The following is a 24,763-nucleotide window of genomic DNA, read 5'->3' as shown; positions in this document are numbered from 1 at the left end:
GTTCAGAGTCGGGATCCGTTCCGGGAAGTGTGGACGTGGGTGCGTGGAGATTGTGTGTGCACAGGGGAGGGGGCGGGCCCCATGCTCCTGCTGGAACCCGGGGTTCTGGCCCCACTCGTAGGCTCGGAGCGCCCCATTTCTCGCCCGCGGTAGTGCAGGCGGAGACGAGGCACGTTTCCCTGCGCAGCCAGTGCCGGAGAGACAGGCGAAGTCCCCAGGGCCCAGAGGCAGCGGCTGCCGAGGCCTCTTGGGTTGTTTTAAGCACAGCGTGAAGGGGCAGGCGTGGGGAAGAGTAGGTCCAGGGAAGGGCTCGGGCCTCGAACAGGCGTCCGGCGACCTCGACTCCAACACTGTCTTCGAAGCGTGGAATAGAGAAGGGACCGTCGCTTCGCTTCTGGGCCGCCTTCCCAGGGCTGTTCGGGGCCGCTTGGATCCCCAGTCTCTCTTGTTGCTTCCCATGCATCTTGGCCCCATGCCTCCTCCTCGGACCTCTGTCCACAGCCCCAGACGCCGCGGTGCCGGCCCCTCCGTCCGGAGCGCAGCCCTGTGCCCCTCCCCTGAGGCCCGCGGGACCCACCCCGGCCCGAGGTTGGAGCCCAGGGCCGCGCTCCGCTCGCTGAGGCTCGGAGATTTCCGGAGGCCACCGTCCTCCCTCTCCACCTCGCCGTGCCTCGCTCCCTCAGCCGCTCTCCTGCCTGGTGCCCAAGGCCAGGAGTGGGTGAGGCACTGGAGCCCGCCGTGACCCCCTCTTCTAAGGCTCCCAGCTGGGCATTCAGACTGGGATCCAGCTGGGACCGGCAGAGGAAGTTCTCAAGCACACCGGTGGAAAACACACTGCTTTCGTTCTTCTGGTGGTTTCATTTAAATGCAGCTTCCCTCGGGGACATTTTCCTGGACCCTAGACACCCCACCCAGAGCTGTCGCCACCGAGATGCTGCGTCCCAGCAAAGTTCACTGCCGGTCACTCCCACTCTTGGCGTCACACCTGCAGGTACAGACATCTGTCTGTACCCCCACAGACTCTCTCTGTGGACAGACGACCCACCTACCTGTGAAAACCCTACGGGTGACGCGTGACGACTACGTCTCTGTCCTAGCCGGGGCTCGGACACCCCCGCCCGCTAGCTGCCAGAACCAGTTTCCCAGCCCAAGTGAACAACGTAGCACGGGTTGACGTGGCCACGGGCCCCTGGGCTTGAGATCCCGGGAGGAGCAGAGGCGTCCCCGCGCTGCCCGGGCCCGTCCCCCTCAAAGCTGGAAGAGCGCGCCGGGCAGGGCAGGGGCCTCCAGGTCCCGGCTCAAAACAACAAGCACACACGCGAAACTCCACGACAGACGCGACGGCCGCGACCCCGCGCGACCGGATGGGGAGTTCTGTCGCCTTCCCTCTCCGCGCACGGCCGCCCGCCGGCTGCAGCACCGGGACGCGCGCACGCCGGGTCCCGCGGGCGACCCGCAGGCGTGGACGGGCCGCAGCGGACCCCCGGCTCCCCCAGGCTCGGGTCGGAGGATGGAGAGGCTCCTCTCGGCCTCCGGGAGCCGGATCCCCCACCCGGCCGGGACGCAGTGGAGGAAGCCGCGAGGCCGCCAGTCCAAACCCAGGAGCGCGGAGCTGGGTCCCGCCGCCCGGCTCAGCAGCGCGCCGGCGCCGCCGCCAGCCGCCCCTCCTCCCCGCCGCCCGCACAAATCAAAGCCCCTTGCGAGGGACTGGGAAATAGTTGCCTTGTCATGTAACACATTGCCCTGATTTATTATAAAATTTTAACGAAATCATGCATATTTTAACAGCCTTTAATCACTGCATGAAAATTTAATTCATGGACTGTAGCGCGTTTAAATAAATGAAGTGTTAATTCATTAGGATTAATTAATTTGTTAAAGGATTGTGTGCAAGGTTAAGGTGGAAAGAAAACTCTGCTGGTCTCGCGTCTTAATCGTCAGGTTTCGCGAGTGGTAATAAAATGGAAGGAAACCACAGAGCGGGCCGCTGGGGTGGGGCTTGGGCGGGCCGGACTGGGGGCGCCCTCCGGAGCGCGGAAACTCCGGCTGGAAGGGCGCGGACGGGTGGGTCTTCCCGAGAGGCCCGGGAGCGGCGACGGCGAGGGCGGGAGGGAAGGAGGGCTCGGGCGCTGGCGGCGGGGACCCCGGGAGACCGAGATCGCTGGGCGGGGGAGGGAAGCTGAGAGCCCGCGCTGGCGGGCCGGACCTCACCTCCCCACCCCGAGCACAGAGACCCCGGGAGGAGGCGAGGTCGCCCCCTCTGGCCCTCAGAGGGCCAAGCGTCGTCTTAATGGACAGATGATGGGCCAGCCCCGCCACTTCCTAAGCCTTCCAGAGCCCAGGGAGTCACTGTCTCGCCATCAGGCCGCCAGCCCGGGCGGCTAGGGCGAGCCCAGGGGCCCCGAGGGACTCCAAGAGGAGGAGCAGCGAACCAAACTTGTAAACTCGGGCTGGAGCAATCCGGGAAGCCGTTTTTCAGTCAGGAGCCCTGACGTTAAGGAATGGTTTCTTCAGCGCCTCTTCTGAGAAAGCGGCTAAGCAGACGTCTCCTCCAGCACACCCGGAGGCATGCTGAGCAGAAGAGACTTCGTCTTACGAGCCGAACTCTTACTCGTTCTTCAAGACCCAGGACGAATAACAGCTCGTTTTCTCTCTGCCAAAAAGCTACCAGATTTCCTCACCGTTCCACGCTATCCCCAACACGCGAACTCTTTCTACTCACAAATGTTAAGAATTAAAATGGATGAGAAATACATCCCCCTCCCTCACAGTAAGTTTTAGTCAATGTCTAAGTCAAATCCTTGCCCCTAGGAAAAGGATCTTCACACCCCCAAGTTACAAACGTTACACAAGGCCACACTTCACACTTGTTTAATCCAGCTAACATTTATCAGAAAGGAGAGAGAGAGAGAGACAGAGAGAGACCTAAGAATCCACCTTCTTGTTTCAAGACATAGAGCTGTAACTCAAAGCATTCTAGACTGCCTCAGTTATATAAAACTGAAGATCGTCCTAGCTGGCGCTCCAGATGAGTTCTGAAAAGAAATATGCATCTTAATAGGCGCTTCCTCGCTCAGAGTGGGGTTCCGAGAATTAGGCAATAAATGTTCGCTGTGCACTCTGAGATCATTGCTTAAAAGGTTTTCTCTCTGCCAAGTATTATTAAAAGGATCAGGTTACATCGTGATAGGCAAAGGCTGTGTTGTAGGACTCCCACAAATAGGAATGAGGCTTTGGGAAACCCTTCTAGCGGAACAGAACACATAGCATAAGCAGTTCATCTCAGTTTGAGGCCCTACACATACCATCCACAGGTACAAAAGGGTAAAAAAAAATCTATTATATGTACTACACTTTGAATAACTGAAAATCATTCAGGTATACAAAAACAAGACGTTCTTGAAACATCATATGGTTCAAGACCAAGCTCATCTGTTGTTCAGTAGTTGTTTCAAACCAATGTAGATGACCACAAAGATGATAGGAAAACAAAGATTTGAAATTAAGAACTGTAAATCCTACTCCACTTTTCTGTCAGCTGACTTAATGAAATACGAAAAATATGTCATTTTGGGGTGGAATAAAGACTTTAAAGATTAAAGGATGAATATGAAAAAACAAACAAAAAACAACCAAAAAAACAAAACAAAAAAAACTCTCAAAAACACCCTAGCATCCCTTTCACATTCCTGTAGCCATAACATTACAGAAAGTTTTCTTTTTCGAAAACATGAACCAATTGTCTGCTTCTTTATCACCAGTGCATCTATTCCTAACCAACAGGGAAGGTTAATCTAAATGTCAAGAATTGTGAATTTTTAAGTGGCACACAACTGCCTGTCATTGTGTTTCTGTTTAGTAATCAGACTCAGGAACTAAATGCTGCTTGAAAAGAACATGCTAATACTCCCAAAATACTTATTTGAAAATAATTACTGGAAAATTTCAAATCCACTTATCCTTCGGTCTACAAATGTGAACACTCACACACGGGAGAGGAGGAGCACAGGCTCCAGGACATGGTTCTACCCCTTCCAGCCACGGGATCACCAATCCTCAATTTGCTTTTCTGTAAATTGGTGATAATAGTACTTGGCTCACAGGGGCTTAAAAGGGGATTTGATGAGAGGCTAGTTTAGCAAAATAGATGATCTCAGCAAAAGACAGTTTGTGTGTGTGTGCACCTATTAGGTATTTTTAAAATCTGAGACCACCACATTTGTTATGACTTCAGATTATGGTAAAATGATTAACAGCGCAAAGAGAATGTGTGATTAAAATCAAATTCTGCACAGATTAATTATTCCCTTTAATTGAGGAATGGCACAGGTTTAATGAATGCATGGAATACTGTTTTAGGAACCAGAGAGACATGTTTCTGAAGATAAGCATCAGTGAAATACTATAGTCCAACACAGAAGCTCTTATCCAGGTTTGTCATTAGTAAGTCAGGTTACACACTCCAGATGTACATGTCACAGTATCATTATATTTTTAGATTAAAAAGACATTGGTTACAGACAGAACTAGAATGAGGCCTACCCACTGCTCTTAGCTCATTTGGGGTGATGTAAAAAATATCCTAGACTGGGCAATTTTCAAACAACAGAAATTAATTGATCATAGTTACGGAGGCTGGGAAGTCCAAGATCGAGGCATCCCAGATGTGGTATCTGGTGAGGGCTCACACTTTTTGCTTGATAGATGGCCTCTTCTAGCTGTGTCCTCACTGTGGAAGGGGCAAAGAACACCCCTCTCCTGCCTTTTTAAAAATAAGGGCACTAATCCCATTCAGGGGGAGAGCCCTGATGGCCTAATTGCCCCCAAAAGTCCCACCTCTCAATACCGTCACCTTGAGGGTTAGAAAACATGAATTTGAGGGAGACATCACAGCACACCTAAGTTTATACTGTGACCGAAAAATTTTAGATTTCTACATTTGAGTTTATAATGTATAACTATATTATCAAAGATATTTAAGCTGCTAATAGCTTTGAATGTATCCATTAGCTTTAACATATCAAAGATAATAAAAAAGTTATTGGAAAATATATATGATAAAACCAAAATTATACTTTATTCCCGAATCTAGTATAACAAAGGTCAGTAAATTTTTTTCCATAAAAGGTCAGATAGTAAATATTTTAGGCTTTGTAGACAATATGCAAACAAATGAGTGCAGCTGTGTTCCAGTAAGATTTTATTTAGAAACATTCACATTTGAATTTCAGTTCACATAATTTTCCTGTGTCATTAAAAAAAATCAAAAATGTAAAAAATTTTTTTTGCCCACAGGCCTTTCAAAAACAGGTTTAGGCAAGATTTGATCCATAGACCATAGTCTGTTAACTTCTGTATTATAAAATCGATTTTAAAATTGTAAGTTTTCCTGGTCTTTATAAGCTAATTCAATATCTGAGGCAAGGAATTATCATCAACATCAAGGAACACAGTGCTTATGACATCCTTTATTTAATTCACATAGAAAAGCATGCAGTATTAATGTAAAACAGTACTGTATTAATGTGAAATGTTCAGTGCACATTAGATACACAAGTCATTATCACACAAACCCATATTTGAAGGCCAATATAGGCATACCAAACATGTTTAAAATAACAGATTTTTTCAGAGCCTAAATTAAAAATTGTGCTTTACCTCTTACCTATCCTCACCCCCTCAACACTCTTCATGGGGAAAAAAAATGATGTTTGTCCTACATAAAAGATATTCTATTAGCCAATTGAAATTTCTTTTTCTTTAGTATGGAAAACACAGCAAGCAAAAATGCTACCATGCATACAGTTTCCACAAAGAACAGTAACATGCAAACAAGAACTTTATCACTCCCAAAAACACTCCCCTGTGATGCAAGTGGATCAAAAACTTGTCAATGAGCTCCTCTTTTGAATCTCTACATCTGAAACAACAAAGCTACAGTTTTTAGGCTCTTCTACAACCAACTGCTCCATGCCTTCTTTCCAAGTATGTTCAATTTCTGACTTTACACACACACACACACACACACACACACACACACACACACACACACACGAGCAAATATCGGCTACCTGACATCAAACAAATATTTTCATATACAAAATTGTATTCTTTTTTACTAGGACGTTTCCACAAAAACTGGACAAAGCATACATATACATAAAACCTAAAAAAAAGGTAAATCAACACTGGACTAAGATTAGAGTGCTATTTCTCCATCATGGCCTTGCATAAAAGTTAGGCCATCACTAAACATAAATAAAATAAACAGGCAAAATAATTTCCACTCTAGAAAAAGCTTTAAAGAAATTTAAATGTCTTATGAACAGTATGTAGACAAAACTAAACATTTTATTTAAGAAGTCCAAGTTCTGAAGATAACTAAGGCTTACTAACAGGCCACTGTAGCTAACAGTTAAATAAGATTAAAAAAAAGAACAATGTACCCCCAACCCAGACACATAAACTTTGTTTAAAAACAAAAGGAAAAAAAAAAACCCCTCTCCCTAACTTCTCTGGTCAAAAAGATGCCCAAATAAAACTAAAAAGACCAAAGTTTTTTCAAAATGAAAAAAAAAAAGAACAAAAGTATTCTGGGTACAGGTTAATCCATCATTATGACTTGACACCTAACAAAAGATTATCAATTCAAAATTATAGAACTTTTGTGAAAGGAAAAAAAAGTAACTTTAAAAACTTTCATATTCCTCTCAGGACAAAAACATAAATGACACCTTTCTAATGAGTCAACTTTTAGTTGCTTTTGATGGGCTGGCATTGGAAAGGCTGCTCTGGATTTTTCTTTTTGTTGATTGATTCACGTTTTTATTCCTCTTTTCAGGCACAAAGGAAGTAGACCAAGGAGACTGAAGGTGGTTAAGATTGTGCATCTCAGAGGACATCTTAAACAAAGATGACCCAAACCTTTGATCTTCAAATAGTCGATGTGAACTGCTTAACAAAACGCTGTGGGAAAACTCGGTTTGAAACAAACAGCTCGGGGGTTTGATTTCATTAGTTCCTGGATTAGAATTGGGATGGAGTGAAAAATCTTCATTCATTTCTTGGTCAGATGGAGAGAGGAGAAAAAAAGAAGTGGGTTTCCACTCATTTCCATTTTCTAACTGATCAGTAGTAAGAGAACCTTTGGAAAGGTTTAGCTTAGTTTTTTCTTCCAACTTATCAGATTCTTCAAGAAATTCACTACTTGGAGATGACTTTGATAACCCATCCAAATCCACTGACTTAAAACCATTATTACAAGGGCTTTTGCTGTTGTCTGACTCTGACATCATTGAGTCCAACTCAGAGATTTTGTCAAGGTAAGCAGCATCCATTGATGCTTCACTAGATGTTCTTGTCCGATTCATTTCAAAAGAGCGAATAGAATTCAACCTCTTAGATAAACATGAACCTGATTTCTCACTCAATTTTGAAGATATTTCTCCAACAGAATTTGCTATCGTGTTCCCCTCTGAACTTTCAAAATCTAAGTTTTGGACATAGCTTGTAGAACAACAGTTCCAAAATCCTGTCTTTGGGGAAGTAAAACATTCTGATTGCTTTTCATTTTCACTTCTACTTATATCATCTTCTGAAGAATCCTTATTAGAAACACTTGAAGAATCACAAAAATCTTCAAACACCAATTTTCTGAGATGGTTTGAATGGTTTTTGGAACATCCTGCTTTGACTACAGAGTTCTCTCTATTTTCTGGAGTATTGAGCTGAAGGCAACTAAGGGACAGAGGAGTACAAGGAGCTGGAAGATCATAAAGTTCTTCATCTTTGTAGGATACACAGTCACTTGGTTTATTACCCCATTCTCTTTCCAAATAAGTATCCATACTTGTATCTGTCACATCTAACATTATTTCTACTGGTTTTTGATATAGGTCTTTGTTATTAGAGCAGCTGAGCTCTGTTTTGGGGGCACTTTCCTGCCTGGCAGAACTGGTGTCACAGTGTCTGCTGCTGGAGGGTTTTGCCAGGTGAGAAGAACTTGAGGTGGATGAGCCAGGCTGCTTTCTGGCACTATCACCTTGATTCTTGGATGCCACATCTTCCTCACTGCCTGTGTTTCCCTTGTCATCTGCAGAAAGTGACCTCTGGCAAATGGAATTCAAAGCTTCCTTCTCTTCATTTGAATTTTTTAGCTGTGAAATCTGAGATTCCAGTTCCTCTATATATTTATCACTTCGTTCCAGGGCTTTCTTGAGGCGATTGGTTTCACGTTCATACTGTTCTACTTTGGACTGAAGAGCAGCAACTGTAAACCTTCCAAACCTACAAAGAATGGAAGGAGAGTTAATCTCACAGCTCAAGATTTTTGCTTTTCAAAGTTAAGAGTGCAAACTGATCCATCCTATTCTAATTTCACATAACAGTGCCCAATGAATAGGGCAAAGGCCAGATGCATTATTTTCAAAATATGGTTTTCCCACTTAATAATGAGCATATGATAATAACAGCAAAAATCTAATAGGATATGTTTGTTGTCAAATCAGACTTGTAGTAGCAGAGATGCAGAAATATGCTGATTATTTCCCTTCAAAGAGCTAACTCCATCAATTCAGCTCATATATGCATGAAGAGTTATCCCCTAAAACAATGGCAAAGATTTATGATAACATTTGAACAGTGGTCTACATCTTGAAATATTTACATTCAATCATTTTCCTATTGTACAGCAGTGTTTTACAATACATTTCTTATACAATGTCACCTTGTCAAACATAAAATGCCAATTTGAAATTCAGAAATCTTAGTAGTCCCAGGAAGGATGGTTTTAAATACTTATTTGGACCCTTTCAATTATAGCCGCCCTTGATCTGAAGCTTTTCCTTGGCTTTTCTGAGCACTAAGCTTTAATACATTTCAGCTCTGCTTAGTTTTGGCATTTTACAACTGTGTTGGGCATCAATCTCACTTCTTCCAACTCTGAAATACAATGTCAGTGCCTGTAATTCTAATATACACAAAAAAAACATTTTTACATTTTCTGAAAGAGAGTGACTGAAAAAGAACACATTCAAAATTTACTGCTTTTACCGGGGATTATCTTGTTTTCATTATTTCATCAGGAAAGAGTACTGGGTTCAGCTCAGAAAACAATTTTTGAGTACCTACTTTAGCTTAGGTGGTATATTTGGAGCTGGACACATAAAGCCAAAAAAAGACTGTCCCATTCCCAAGGGGCATAAAATAGCTCCCTTAAGTTTGTTCTTATCACTAAGGAAAATTCTATCTTTCAGGGAACAACTTAAGAGCCAATAAGCATAAGCCTTACGTTCTAATCCCATGAAGAATACCTTATTTTCTCCCCAAAATTATTTTCAAAAGTCTTTTCTTAATCTTTATTGATGACTTCTATATTGACCCAGCACTAAGAATTCAGGGATTGTCTGTTTGCAGGAAGATACTTGAGAAGTGACTTCTAAAAATTGTTTTTACCTTGAGTTTAGGTTTCTCTTGCTCTTTTCCCTAATTATAAAAAATTATTACAATGAAGAACATGTACTAAGTGTTTAAAAAAAGAAACTACAAAGGAAGAAAAGGAGCCAACAGTAATTGCACCTCTTCAAGTCAACCACAAATTTCATACCCCACTTAATGCCCATCACCTTCTAAACCTCTCGCTCAGTTCACTCCCCAGCTCAGTCTCTACCAGATCACAGCTCTCTTGTCACTGAAGGAATAAAGCAGAGGCAAGGGTAAATATAGAATCATAAAATCTCAGGATTAGAAAGGACTTTAAAAGACATGATTGCTGAATATTGATCTACACAGTGCAATTAACTGAATCCCCAGAGAGAGCACACTCCCTTCAATTTCTAAAAAACAAAGCAAAAACCATAGGAATAACAAAAACAAAAGCAACCATAATAATAAGTCTCCCCATTTTAAAGACAAAGTTTACTACTGTATTTGGTTAAACGAATGATGGGGATTTCTCTTCTTTGTTAAAAATATCCTGGCTTATAAATGTCGTACTTGACAGAAGTGTCGTTCTGTAACAGAATTTTTTTAAAAAGTGGACAAAGACTTTTAAGTGCATTAAGTAAACAGGTTTGTGAGTTCTTGATCATAACTACTCCATCAAGTAGCCCATGCTTTTAAATGGAAAAACTGTGCAGCATGTTTATTTAATGCAAACGTGACAGCTTTACATTTGCCTACCAAGATAAAATTTTTTTACATTTGCCTACCAAGATGCAATTTTTATAAATGTAAAAAAAATGTTTTACATTTGCCTACCAAGATGCAATTTTTACAATAAAAGTATCCTCAGATGAAAAATAAAATAACTTAAAATTAAATAATGCTTCAAGATAGGAAGTCCACTGTTACCAAAGGAAGTCCTTGGAAACTCCAAGGTCTATGGTCTATATACAGAAAGACTAGTCACAAATACAGAATGCTTTCCCAGATACTGGCAGCTTCTGTTATCAGGTTTTAGCTTGAAATTTCAAACATACTGACATAATGTCATTTTAAGACACCATGCATGCTCCTATGTATTTTTTTTTTTTTTTTTTTTTAAGAAACGCGGTCTCACTATATTTTCCAGGTGGTTTCGAACTCCTGGACTTAAACGATCATCCCATCTTGTCCTTCCAAAGTACCGAGATTAAGAACCATCAAATGGTTTGGAGTTGAAGTCAATGATAGCCTTTAGCATATTTTTTGGTTACTTCAGAGACAAAGCTGAAGTGCTCTGAGAACTCACAACAAAGACCAGCAACAGAACATACATGAGAGGGACAAGCAGGCAAGCTGATGGAGGTAGGCTATTTTCGAAAAGGTCATGGCCCTCAATTCCCCAAAGGTTCATTTCAATACTCTGCAAGTCTATATAATACTTTCAGAGATCAGACCTTTTTGCCATGCTAATGAGGGAACTGTGCTAGCGGAAAAACTGACAGGAATTTATACTAAAAGCCATGGAACTGATCAATTAGTTAATCAATCCATGTAATTTGTTTTCTGTCTCTCACATTAGAGTAGAAGCTCAAGGAGAGCAAAGAATCTGGTTGTCTTGTATTTATTCACTGCTAGGTCCCTAGACCTTTAAGATATATCAGTGCTTTACATTAAGACAGAGCCAACACCCCAGGATAAGCTAAAGGTCCTTGGTCTGCTTTTACATGTATTATGACAATCACTGTATTATTAAGCTAACTACGTTATAAATCTGTTTACTTTCTTTTTTTCACTGATACCCAGGAAAGTAAGAGATGGGCATATATACAGTATAGCTTTTTAACTAGAGGATTGACATTCTATACTGCTCCACCTGAAAACCTTTACCTTAGTAAAAAGTCTGCAAATAAATGAGACTTCTGAGATAGGTGTTAGGAGATTTTTTAGCTTATTCAAGATACTTATATTAAATTTGGCAAAGGGTAATTTACTTTATCATTAAAAAATAACAATTAGGGATACATCTCTGATGCTATACTTCCATAGAAAACAAGGGGGATAAAAGCTTATTTATCTTTGGGTTTTAATACTCTCATATTCACACTAATTCCAGAGTACATAACATTAAATGACACAAGGCAAGCCAGAGGGATTTCTAATATCATTTACCATACTTCCTTTTCCTGAGCAAATTTCAAAATGGAGTATTTTTATAAACATTCCATTAGAGACCAAAGGCTTTGATTTTCAAAGTAGCAGTGATGGCCAAAGGCTTCATTATGCCAGAGAAAACACTGTAGAGCAGTTTGGGAGCTGCAACTGATATGGGAAGTGTATTCTGCCAGAATCCAGCAGAAACTTAAAGGATTTTTCTACTTGCAATGCTAACAGATGCATACATTCTAGATAAAAGGATGAAGGCTCTTCTCTTCCAAGCAGCTAAAAAGATACAAGATCGCTCCCGACCTATTGTTTTGACCTTTGAGGCTCTGTAACTAGAGTAAGAGTTTCTCTAACAACAAAAAATTCCCCAAACCACATTTTTCCATAGCCCATCACATAGAAAGAATGAACTGTGTTTGAAGAGAGTCAGAAGAAAGCAAATGTGGTAAAAGAAATAAATGCCAAAAATGGGTGTCAAAAAAACTAAGCTCTAGTGCTAGGCTGTTATTAACTAGTTATGAACTTTTGAGTAATTCACTGTCTCTCTGGTTCTCAAGGGCAGCTCCAACAAAAGAGATAAATGTAGTAAGCTCAGTGGGTTGCCAAAACTACCAAACTTCAGACTACCAAACTTGTAGTCAGTACAAGACTGAAATGCAGACATTTCACAAATATAGATAATCAAGAGAGAGAACTGGTGTAGCAAAGAAGTAAAAAATGGCTGGGCTCGGTGGCTCAGCCTGTAAAAATCCTGTGCTTTGGGAGGCCGAGGTGAGTGGATTGCCTGAGCCCGCAGGTTTGAGACCTGCCTGGGAAACTTGGTGAGACCTCATCTCTACAATAAAAAAAAAAAAAAAAAATTAGTCGGGCGTGGTAGCACACGCCTGTAGTTCCAGCTACTTGAAAGGCTGAAGAGGAAGGATCGCCAGAGCCCAGCAGATTGAGGCTGCGGTGGCCAGGAGCAGCCACGGCACTCCAATCTGGGCGACAGACTCCAAATCAAAAAAAAAAAAACCGAAGTAAAAAATGGTAACTCTGGGAGTGAAGAGAGGAACCTTCATCCTTTTATCTAGAATGTATGCATCAATGTAGTTATGCAAGAAACAGCTGACCATGGGAATGTTACAATGATGCCAGTCTGTTCAAGAGACTCTAGATATGCCATAGGGACTTTGTAGAGGCAAATTTTCTGACACAGATGAGAAAAGTAGTTGTGGCAAAAAGGGATGACAATATCTAGAGAAAACGATGGACTGACAAAAAAACTTCACATTAAAGCAATGTGGAAACATTTCACAACATTGAGAACACAAAGGATACAATGTTTGAAACTGATGCAAATTTAGGAGTGTGACAATTCATCAAAGTATCAGAAAAGATGCTCGCTTGGTGTCACAAATTACATGATGAGAAGGTAAGCACTATTGAAATTATTCTTCTGAAAATTTTCCCCCAAAAGCACTTTAATTCTCAATGTTTTTAATGTTTCAAATTGTACCACATAAATATTAATTCACAAAATATTAGTTTTACCGTTTTTTCCATATACGTTTATAACTAAGAGTTAATGTTTTGACAAAAATTGTTAAAGGCTATAGAACAATCGTGATTTTTCCCTTTAATTATTAAGACTGCTTTGTGCAGATTTAGTTTGCATAGTAGTTATTATGGTCCTGTACCACTGTGCAAAGTGAGGATTACTTATATTAAAGTAATGGTTGATATGAAAGAAAACCAAATACATTTATGTGAGTCTCAAATGTTTTCTTTAAAGAACTGCCACACTTGACCTAAAAAAAATGACCCACTCAGAGTGGATTTTATTTGTGGAATGGCCTTTCTACATAGCTGTAGTTGTGTATCTTCTCCTTTCTTGCCTTTCAGAGATCTTAGGAAAGTAGCTTCTTTATTTTAAACACAGAGCGAGATAAAGTTTCAGAGGGAAGAGCTTTCCATTGTCCCTTTCCCTTCCTAAGTATGTCTCCCAAAGCACAATCTGCCAGTCTGAGATTCTCCAAGTGTACAAATTCCTCTTTTTGATTACACATAAGTGAGCACCCTTAACAAGCTCTTCAGAAATCTGAGTTTGATAGAAATGGGAAAAAAAGAAGAGGTCCTGGTACTGGTCTCTGTCTTGTGTGTCTGAACACAGGGTGGGTAGGAGGCATAATTTAGGCAAAGAGGACAAGGAGGACCAGGACTGTAGGAAACTCAAACTGTATGTGGTGGTGGTGAAGAAAGTTCAAATCCCCTAGCATCCTTTTTCTTACTTGATTCCTTGAGTTTGTGTTGGGAGGGTTAAGGGTAGGGAGCATTCTAAACTACAAGAGAAGCTTTGGGAAGTGACCCATGCATTTTTATGCTGCTGAGCTGCTGAACTCGCCAATGCTTCCTCAAGAGAGTTTTATCTTTTTAGTATTAAGAATTCAGTTATAAAAATGCTACATTCCTAGAAATGTGTTAATCATAAAAGTACTGTATATGGCCAATCCTAGTCACACATTTTCCCATAAAAATATATTATATAATACAAGGCATGCTGAAAGAAGACAGAAGAAATTCCTCCCTTCTGAAGATTCAAAACAGAAAATTTTTGGTTCCCTAACCCATCATCAAAAAAAAAAAAAAAAAAAAAAAAAGACTGTGAAGGTGAACTTTTGGCTGGAACTTATCAAAAGTAAATATAGGAAATACATCTTTAAAAGTAGTGACTACTATTGACAATTATGACGACAATAAAAAAAAGTAGCTGCCATAATTCATTGAATGTTACTTGGTATCAAGCACCTTGGTGTATGTTTGATATATATTTTCCCATTTAATTATCATATTAACTTTATGAAGCAAGATGCATTATTCTTATTTTAAAGGTGAGAAAGCTGGGCTCGGTGGCTCAGCCTGTAATCCTGCGCTTTGGGAGGCTGAGGTGAGTGGATTGCCTGAGCTCGCGGGTTCGAGACCCACCTGGACAACTTGGCGAGACCTCGTCTCTACAAATAAAAAATTAGCCGGGTGTGGTAGCACGTGCCTGTAGTTCCAGCTACTTGGAAGGCTGAGGCGGAAGGATCGCTGGAGCCCAGCAGGTCGAGTTTGCGGTGGCCGGAAGTGGCCACTGCACTCCAGTCTGGGCAACAGAGTGAGACTCCAACTCAAAACAAAACAAAAAAGGTGAGAAATTAGAGCCTTTTAAAGGTTTAGCAGTGGCAATGGGATTCGAATCCAAGTCTTTCTGATTCCAAATGTCATGTTTGAAACCATATTAAGTACTTGAACATAAGATCCCTCCTTAAATAATATCAGCATCTATTTACACATCATAACAAAATGTCAAGTAAGATTTTCTGAGCACAAAGTCAGTATAAACAGTCAATAGACTAGCACTGTTGTACTATTCATTAATGTAAACATTTGCTAATAGAAACACAGAAAGGACATAAATGATTGTAGGAAGACATACAGATATGTATGCACAACATCAGTAAACATTTATCAAACTACTATAATCTAGACACAAGTTCAAGAATGTTCTGAAGCCTCCAAAGATCACTTTTTCAAGTGACCCTGCATAAAAGTATAGCACAGACAGTATAGCACAGACAGCAAGTATAGCACATCCTGATGAATGCCAATCCAAATATTTAACCAGAAATATGAAAACTAAGTCTGAACCAGAACCATGAACTGAAAGCATCATAATTTTTTTTAACTTAAAGCATTTATTTTCTTCTCTTTTTTTAAATAGAGATACGGGGTACAAGTAAGGATTAACTACACAAGTAGGCTGCACGTGAACATGTGAAGTTTGGGCCTCCAACTGGCCCTCACTCCCCCTGGTACAGGAACAGGTACGCTTTGTGTTGTTTCATGTCCCTCTCTGTCCCTCCCCCAGCAGAGCCCAGTGACTGCTGATTTCTCCCTTGTACTAATGTGACTCATGTTCAGGTCCCTGAAAGCACCATATTTAAATGTGCTATGTGGAAAGTATACATGGTCAACTGGTCTCCTTCATGCACAATCAGCAGGCATCTTCAACTACAAGGAAAGGATATTTCTTACATGAAATGAGAAAAATTATAAATATAAAAAGTTTAAGGCTAGAAAATCATGTAGGTTACTCGTCTCAGAGGCTAATTTTGAGGAATAAAAAAAAATCTATGTTATGTTGCATCTTAGTTTTATCACAAAACAGAAAATGCTTCAATACCTGCAAGAAGAAAAAATGCCATGATTTCCTCCTTAAAGACAAAGCTGATAAGGACAGGGGGACCAGACAAAGAATAAGGCCCTGCTAACTCCTCATCCCTCCATCTTCTAAAACTACAAAAATCAAGGTAGAGTTTGCTTTGCAAGCTTTCAAATGAAAAACAGGGTCAATAATTAACTGCACATATTATTAAAACAATTTCAAAGGATGGTTTTTTGTGTGTTCATTTTATTAAACCAACCATGGATTTGTAGTTAAAAATTGTGATATTGAAAATTCTGGCTGAGATACCTAGAAATTCTTAATAAAAATGACCTGAGTGGTGAACAGTACATGTGAATTGTAGAGGAACAGAAAGTCCCTTTCATGGTAAGCCTCTAACAAGGGCTGACCCATAAAGCATGGGGTCAGCAGAGATCATAAGGAGAAACACAGAACTGAACTGTGTTCCATGCTGGCCACTTTCGCTCCTTCCTTCATGGTAACTGGCACTTGGTCTCTGACCCCTTATTTGGAGATTGCAACTCATTAGCCTCCATTTCCAAGACTTTTTTCCTTCTTTCTGGGCAGCACATTGGGTAAAGTTTCTCAAAATAAGATGCCTAACTGTACTTTTCTGCAATGCCTGTAAAGACAGACTACTCTTTTTACTGTCAGATAAATTCAGTTCTACTTGATAAATATATTTCACTTCAATTCCATGTAGAAATGCCCTAATTCCCTCTCCCTCCCAAAAAATCAGTCTTAAATTTGTATGACACCAATAGGGATCCTAATCTTTTACAGGAAGGAGAGAACATAAAACCATGGTATATCACGTGTTTTTACATTTCTAATAGGAATAAAGGACATGGCTTTTCTCAAAATACAATAATTTTAATAGCAAAAACAAAATGTCAGTAGTGTAAAAGAGCACAACTATTGCTGAGTGATAAAAACATAATTAAAAATATCTGGACTAGTATGTCTACATAGTTTCCACTTTAACTAAATACTCTCTTTTTCTCTCTCAGCATGAGGAACAATCTGAAACAAAATGAAATAAAACAAAAAATTGTGATTCAGATATCCTGTAATTATTACTCAGATGACAGTTATTGAGGACTAATGTGTGCTCAGGGGCTATGATGAAAGAAAACAAAGGAAGTAGACGTCATTATTCGTCTTCTCAAGCAGTTCATAATCTCTCTGACAACCTTATTGCTTTGTCTTTAGCATGCACTGCTAGCTCCCAAAATACCTTATCAATACAATAAAGACAAGTCGACAGAAAACTGCAGTAACTGTCTATCCCCAATTAGCTGAATATCCAGAGAAGGGCCCCTCAGGCAGCTGAGGGGCCTGAGCACAACTGGCTGTCACAGTCTGGCCCCAGGGTATCATCAGGTTCCCCTGACAGTCTACAAGTTCCCCTTCCGGGAAAACCAAAGGGGATAGCAGAATCAGTCATCAGATCAGGCTAGGGTCAAACACCAGGAATCACCGCATTTGTCAGAGCAGAATCTTGAGAAACAAAAAAAGGCGAGAATAGGTCAAGAAGGGACAACAGCCAGAGCAAGTCACACCTGCAGTGTGGATTAGGAAGCAGGTCAGAGCAGTACTGGCACATGTCTTGAGACACAGTTTAGGAAGAGTAGATCTGTGAACTGGAACTGGAGCACAGCTTAGAGTCAGCATGCAGACAGATAAAACAGAAAAATCTGACTCAAGTTAAGAGACTCAGACAAGAAACCTAGGACTAGAGCCAGGCAAGCCCTTATATCACCTTTTCCGTTCCTCTTTCTAACTCCTAATCTCTGGTATAACTTAAAGAGGAAAAATTCAGAAAATCTTTTGCTCTCCTCACTTGAAGAAAGTTCCAAGTCTCTGATTTCTTGCACTCTTAACCTCTGTACTTTAAGCTTCAAGGAAAGTCAAAATCTTAACATCCTGATCAACTGCCTTCAAGTGGCAGCACAGAATATTTGAGTATAAGGACTCTTTACTTTTGTCAAATCCCAGAGAAAGAAAATAGGCATACATGTATATATGTATTTTGTATAAATATACACAAGTGTGCATTTTAAAAATTTCTTGGTCTCGAGGAGCTGACAGATTCACTGGCACAATAGTCATGAAACTGGTCAATATAAAATGTGATCAGTACAACACATTGTATAAATACAGTCGAAAGAACAAGAGGAAAGGGCTACCTCTGTATTGGAAATTATGGAGGGTCTCACAAACAAAGCAACCAGTTGGGCTAGATCTCAAAGGATAAATAGGCATTAACCAAGAAGAATAAAAAAAGAGAGACTAGCCGAACTCGGTGGCTCAGCCTATAATCCCATGCCTTTGGGAGGCTGAGGTGAGTGGATTGCCTGAGCCCGCAGGTTCAAGACCTGCCTGGGCAACTTGGCGAGACCTCATCTCTACAATAAATCAAGAATGAGCTGGGTGTGGTAGCGCACGCCTGTAGTTCCAGCTACTTGGAAGGCTGAGGCGGAAGGATTGCCAGAGCCCAGCAGGTCGAGGCTGTGGTGGCCGGGAGCGGCCACTGCACTCCAGTCTGGGTGACAGAGTAAGACTCCAACTCAAAAAAAAAAAAAAGAGAGACTAATGGTGAGGAGCAGAAAAGACACAATGCTGTATAGTGAATGCAGGCCCAGTGAGAAATTCAACAGAGCCAGAGCAGAGTAGGAGTAGTACAAGGAGGGGAGGCAAGGAGGCCTAACTGACATCACACAGTAAAGGCCCTTTTATACTATACTAAGAATTTTGGACTTTAATATGCAGACAATGAAGAATCACCAAAGGTAAGCAAGGGAAAGAGGTCATCAAATTTATATTCTAGAATTTAGGCAACAATAAGCAGATGCTTGAGAGTACAGCATGGAAAAAGAGAGTAAGCAGTAGAAAGGCTGTTACAAAAGGCTAAGCAAAAAATAATGTGAAGATTAATTACAGAGGCATTTTTATTTTTTAATTTATTTTTTATTTAATTAAAAATTTGTTTTAATTTTTATTTTTTCTTACTCTGTCATCTAGACTGGAGTGCAGTGGTATGATCACAGCTCACAGCAGTCTTGAACTCCTGGGCTCAGGAGATCCTTCCACCTCAGCCTTCTGAGTTGCTGGGACTACAGGTGTGCACTACCACACCAGGCTAATTTTTAAATTTTTTTGTAGAGATGAGGGTTCACTATGTTGCCTAGGCTAGTCTTCAACTCCTGAGCTCAAGCAATCCTCCTGTCTTGGCTTCCCAAAGTACTGATATGACAGGCATGAGTCATCATGCCCAGTTATCACAGAGACATTTTTAAAAGACAGATTAGAGAGAAGAAACTGAACAACCCAGTGTGAGGTGAGAAGGGGTGGAGAAACATCAGAAGATTGAGGTTTTTATCTTAGGCAACTAGATGAGTAGTGAAGCCATTAAAGAGGATAGGAGCAAAGCAAGAGAATAAACATATTTTTCCAGGGACAGGGGAAGATAATGGATACAATTATTTAGACATATCCCCCTAACCTGCCCAGCCCTTCTTTATACGACATACTGTGTCAAGAACACAGGTTATTTCCTACAATCCTCATAACAGCACATTATATACATAACATAAAAAAAATGATGACTTCAAGAGGTTAAGTAATTTACCCAGTGTTATTTATTTATTCATTTAATTATTCCAACACATCTTTATTAGGTGCCTTTGGAGTTGAAGGGGACAGGCTACAAGGAACTTAGAGTTTAGAATGGATTTTAGAGTTTAGAGTAGAGGAGACAAACAACAAACAGGCCAAGCAATCACATGAACAGGATAATGTCTGTGATAAGGGCCATGAAGATAATAGTACCATAACACCAGCTGAGTGTTAACTACAGGCTCTGTTATAAGTGCAATTTAACTCTCACTACTACCCATTATCCCCATTTGACAGAGGACAAAAACTGAGAAACAGAAAGATTAAGTATCTCACCCAAATCACAGAGCTAGTAGTGGATGAAGCCGTGCTTAGTCACAGGGCACCTGGCTCAGGGTCTGTGTTCATAATCACCATGCATGCTCTACTATTTCATCATACCATTATTTTATTCTTATGGTCTTCTAATAAGACAGAGTAAGGAAGTCGATGGTGGCAGTGGGAAGGCTGCTTTAGACTGAATGATCAGGAAAGGCCTCTCTGTACCTGACAGCAGAAGGAGAGAGCCATGTAAAGATCTGCAAGCAGAATATTCTAAGCAGAGGATACTCAGTATGACTTAGAAACAGACAACTAGTAGAGCTGGAGTAAGATAAGTTGGAGAAACAAGAATGAGATGAAGTAGAAAAGGCAGGTGCAGACTAAACAGTGAAGAGTCTAGATTTTATTTTAGGAAAACATTGGATAGTTTAAGGCAGGAGATTTAAATTATTTGATTGATACTTTATTAAGACAATTGTGAGAATGGTGAAAAATGAATCAGGTAGAGAAAGGACAAAGTGGAAGCAGGGAACTTGAATTCAGGAATAATGTCTCCAGAGCTAAGCTCTTAACCATTATGCCTTGTGGTGAATTTAAGGTACAGAATCTCTGGTGAAAGTATAAAATAAACAGATGGAAACATGAACCTGTAGTTTAGGAGAGAAGGCAAGGCCAAAGGTTCAGATTTTATTTTGTAATCTTTCACATATAGACAATTATTAAATCCATGGGATAACTGATTTTTACTTTGATTTCTGATGGCACAAGAAACACAAATACAGCAAAAAAGAAAGCAAGCTCAGGTCATAACCAATGAAGTCTATCTCTCCTCTTCAGAACATTTCTTTTCACACAGTAGTAACAAGAACTTCTGCTTCCTGCCCAGAGTATTCACAGCTTTTATTCTCTCCCCAAAGAAACTAAGGCATAGGTGAAGACTGGTCCCCAGTGACAAGTCTTGTTGTGCAGTAAAATGACCTGCAGGCAGGGAGACATTAACAAACTCATAGATCTCACTAAAGACACAATGACAGAACACATAGTACTCCTGCATACATATTTATAGAAAGAAAAGTCATTAATCCAATTATAACCAAGTTTAACATAAATGACCTAACAATATAGACCATACTATTAAGGTGAGTTAGTAGCTGAGGGCAGTTAATAGCTGCTCTGCTAAAGCCTCATAATAGCTGGCAATAGGGTACAATTCCTGCCTAGAGTGGCTAGTGCAAAGAAAGGCACAACTGAAAAGAGAGACATGAGAGAAACTCTCAAAGGCTTTACAAGTGGATTCTTCACCTCTTCAAGTTAGAAAATCACTAAGGAACTCCTAACTCCATCAAGGACAAATATATCCTCATTTCCTGGCAAGGGAATTTAGGAACATGAGAAATCCAATACTAAAGTGTTCCCTTTAGCTTCTTCTCTTTCTTGATGTTTCTTAACCACATGGAAGTGTGACATACTTCACGTTCCCCACCGAATACTCAATAAGAACAGACTTTTCTCCTCAGATCAGAAGAAGGTAGAGTCATGCTAACCATGTAAGTAGGGTGATGATGAGCACAATAGAAAGATGTGAAAACTACATAGAGGACTTTGCTCTGATAAATTTGAGAAGGAATTCACATGAGCACTAACATGATGTGCGGCTACTACTGGCTAACAGGGACTGGAGCTGAAGGGACCACTTAGTGTATTTCTAACAGCACAAGCTGTTTCATCTTACTCAGAATGCCTTCCTTCTCTCTGAAATCTCTATCTTTTAAAGCTGGGCTCAAGACTTGACTTTTTGATAAAGACTTTATTTATCCTTGCAAACCACTTGCCAGTCTGAACCCATAGTGCCATCTCTGTTATTTGGCTTAGTATCTGTGCCTAGTATTGTTTCATGCATTTTCATCTCTTGCCTTCATTAACTATGACTTTCCTGGAGGCAGGGACCAAGTTTTGCTGACTTTAATTTTTTGTTACAAGAATTTTTAAGCATTCACAAATGTAGAGAAAAAAGTATAATAAACCTTCATCTCCTACATTCAACAATTATCAAGATTTTTGCTTTATTTCTCTTGCATGTATATCTTCTTTCTTCTGCCAAAGTATTCTATAGTTCATTTTTAAATATGCCTTTCTAAAAGAAAATATGAATTTTGTGCCACCTCCCCCATTCTCATGTCAAATCCTAATCCCCAGTAGGATAGTATTTGGGCCTTTAGAAGGTGATGGTATTTGAGGCAGGGCCTTTGGGTCATTAAACTAAAACCTTCATGAATGGAATTAATACCTTTAAAACAGGTCCCAGAGAGCTCCTTTGTCGCTTCTGCCATGTGAGGACACAGCAAAAAGACTGCTGTCTATGAAGCAGGAAGTGGGCCCTCACCAAATCTCCTGGTATTTTGAACTTCCCACCCTCCAGAACTGTGTGAAATAAATTTCTGTTGTTTATAAGCCAATCGGTTTATGGTATTTTGTTGTAGCAGCTCCCAAAACTAAGATAAATGAGTGTTTTATTAAGTAACCATGATACCTAAACAAAATTAACAGTAACTCCTTGGTATCATCGAATACCTCCTTTATGTTTAAATTTACCCAACTGCCTCAAAAACGTCTTTGGACAGTTTGTTACTAATCAGTACGCTAACAAGATGCACATTCTGAATTTGGTTATATCTCTTAGATCTCTTTTATTGAAAAGTAGCCCCGCACTCTGTGCCAACAATTTAACAAAGAAACCTAGTCACTTTTCCTATTGAGTGTACCACATTCTAGATTTGTCTGTATGTATCCTTTTGGTCTTAGGAGCCGTTTTTTCATTCATTTACTCAACAAATATGTATTATAGAAGCAGGATATGAGCCAGAATTCTATAAAATGCAGTGGCTACAACAGTGAATACAATTATAGCCGTCTCTAAAAGAAGAAAATCATGAAACACTTACAAAAAATATTAATCACTAGCAGTTGTGACATGTGCTAAGAAGGTAAAGTACAGATAATAGGAGAAATCATAGCAAGCGAACTAATGTACTTCAGGGGTCAAAGAAAGCATTGATTTTGTACAGTTCAAAGCACTTAATACAGTGTTAAGAAAAAAATCATTACTTCTGAGTTGGCGGGTAGAGTAGGTTTTCTTCAGATATTAGCCTTGCAAACCTAAAGGATGTATCACCACCCCTTGGGTTCTGAAGATAAAATCTGATTCATTTAGGAGACCAAGTTAGGGGAACCTGAAGGGCTAACAGGTGGTTTCCTCCAGGTGAAACAACTTAATTTAGAAAGAAAAAAAAAATTCAGGAAGTGGCCACATAGATAAAGTCAAAAGAAAAGACTATATCTTCTGGACCACCAATTTGGATATTAGGCCAATGAATTTCTGACAAAGAACAGAATGAATATTAATGAAGCCTACACTATGCCTATAGTAGGCTATCTGCCACGCTGCTTAAGAGGGCTTTAAAGTTAAAGTTGAGGAAGGAAAATGTCCAGGTACACTGTAGCAGAGGAGATAAATAATAACTTAGACCTTCATTAAAAAAAATGAACACACTCTTTTTAAAAGATTATAAAATGTATTACTCTTTATACAATGCTACCTACTTGAAACCAATATAAATGTTTAGAGTCCCCCTTGTTCACCCCAGATTTTAGTCTAGTCTTTGGGGAAATGTATGGTATTTTTTTGAGCATCTTGGAAAGTCATTCTGCTCTGAAGTCCCTGCCCCCAAATTTATATGTTGAAGTCCTAACCCCTAATGTGATTGTATTTGGAGATTACACCTTTAGAAGGTAGTTAAGGTTCAATGAGGTCATGAGGCATCCTTATGAGAAGAGGAAGAGAGATTCTCCCCCAACACCATGTGAGAACATAACAAGGTGACAGTCTGCAAGTCAGAAAGAGAACCTACCATCAGCACCTGACACTGCTGAATCGTGTTCTAGAAGTTCTAGCCTCCAGAACTGTGGAAAAATAAATCTGCTGTTTAAGTCATCCAGTCCATGGTATTTTGTTACGGCATCCTGAGCCGACTAATAACTCTACTAATATTTTCCTTCCTTAGTATCTAAAGTTTAAAGCTCTCTCTTTTGTATGATTTATAGACTATGTCTGTTTAACTTGTAGAATATATCAGAGACTAAGGCCAAAGTATACCTTGACACCTAACCAGGTAGACAAGAGAAAAATAATTAGTCAAGGTATTTCCTATACTGAGGGAGTAAGATGGAATGAATAGTTTTTATTGCTTGCATTTACTTGTAAACTCTTGAAACTTCTTATTCTTTTCCATACAAATACGAGCTCTCCTCAGGTGAACCAGATCTGGATATTTTCAGCTGTGATCAGCTTCTCTCTGAATCCCACTAGGATTTGGTGATGTAGAGTAAACAAAGCTATAAATCAAGTGCAATGCATTTAATACCTCAATGCATTGCAGATTGATCTGGAACAGTGGTCAGATGAAATTGCTTTTCAAGTGAAACTGTTCCCTTCTCCTGAAGGGAAAAAATGGAAGTTGAAGATGGCAAATCCTCGAGTTATATTGGATTCAAAGGTGTGGCTGCTTGTCTGAGAGAAGGAGAGGCCAAGTTTCCTCAGGTGAGATTCTTAAGTTATTTATCCAGATGAAGTCATGGATATTTAAAAACACACATCCTAGTGGCTGGCATTAAATTTGAAATCTGGTGGGCAACTTTTCAAGAAATAAAAGCTACAAGCAAAATAGCTTACTTCCATTCAGCATGCTGTGGGAAATGGCTAATGGACAAGCATTACTATGACTGGCAAGGCGAGTTGCCAATAAACAATAGGAGTAGAGAGTCAAACCACCACAGAACGGCGACACTTCCTAAGCTTATTTCACTAATTTGTCAAAGTAGGACATTATCTGAAGTGGAGGAAAAACACGGTTGGGGGACACAGGGGAAGGAACTATTTAAAAGTAAAAGCTATGCTTCTTTCTTATTGGTAAGTTATCTCTGCCCCCAGTAATTATGGTTTATTTCTACCATTTCCTGATACCACATTTGGTT

General features: G+C 40.3%; 1 protein-coding gene across 1 annotated transcript in view; it reads right to left on the bottom strand.

Moving 5' to 3' along the window:
• Positions 1 to 5,445: 5,445 nt before the first annotated feature.
• The window catches only part of RNF219 (ring finger protein 219), a 41,093-nt gene continuing 21,775 nt past the window's right edge, over positions 5,446 to 24,763 (bottom strand). Inside the window, exon 6 of the mRNA XM_008051517.1 lies at positions 5,446 to 8,286. Coding sequence (XP_008049708.1) covers positions 6,747 to 8,286 — 1,540 coding nt within the window. The 3' untranslated portion in view covers positions 5,446 to 6,746. The remainder of the gene's footprint in view (positions 8,287 to 24,763) is intronic.

Source organism: Carlito syrichta, unplaced genomic scaffold, assembly GCF_000164805.1.
Source record: "Carlito syrichta isolate Samal-C Ts95f unplaced genomic scaffold, Tarsius_syrichta-2.0.1 Scaffold183029, whole genome shotgun sequence".
Classification (NCBI taxonomy): Eukaryota; Metazoa; Chordata; class Mammalia; order Primates; family Tarsiidae; genus Carlito; species Carlito syrichta.
This window is presented reverse-complemented; position numbering and strand designations above follow the sequence as displayed.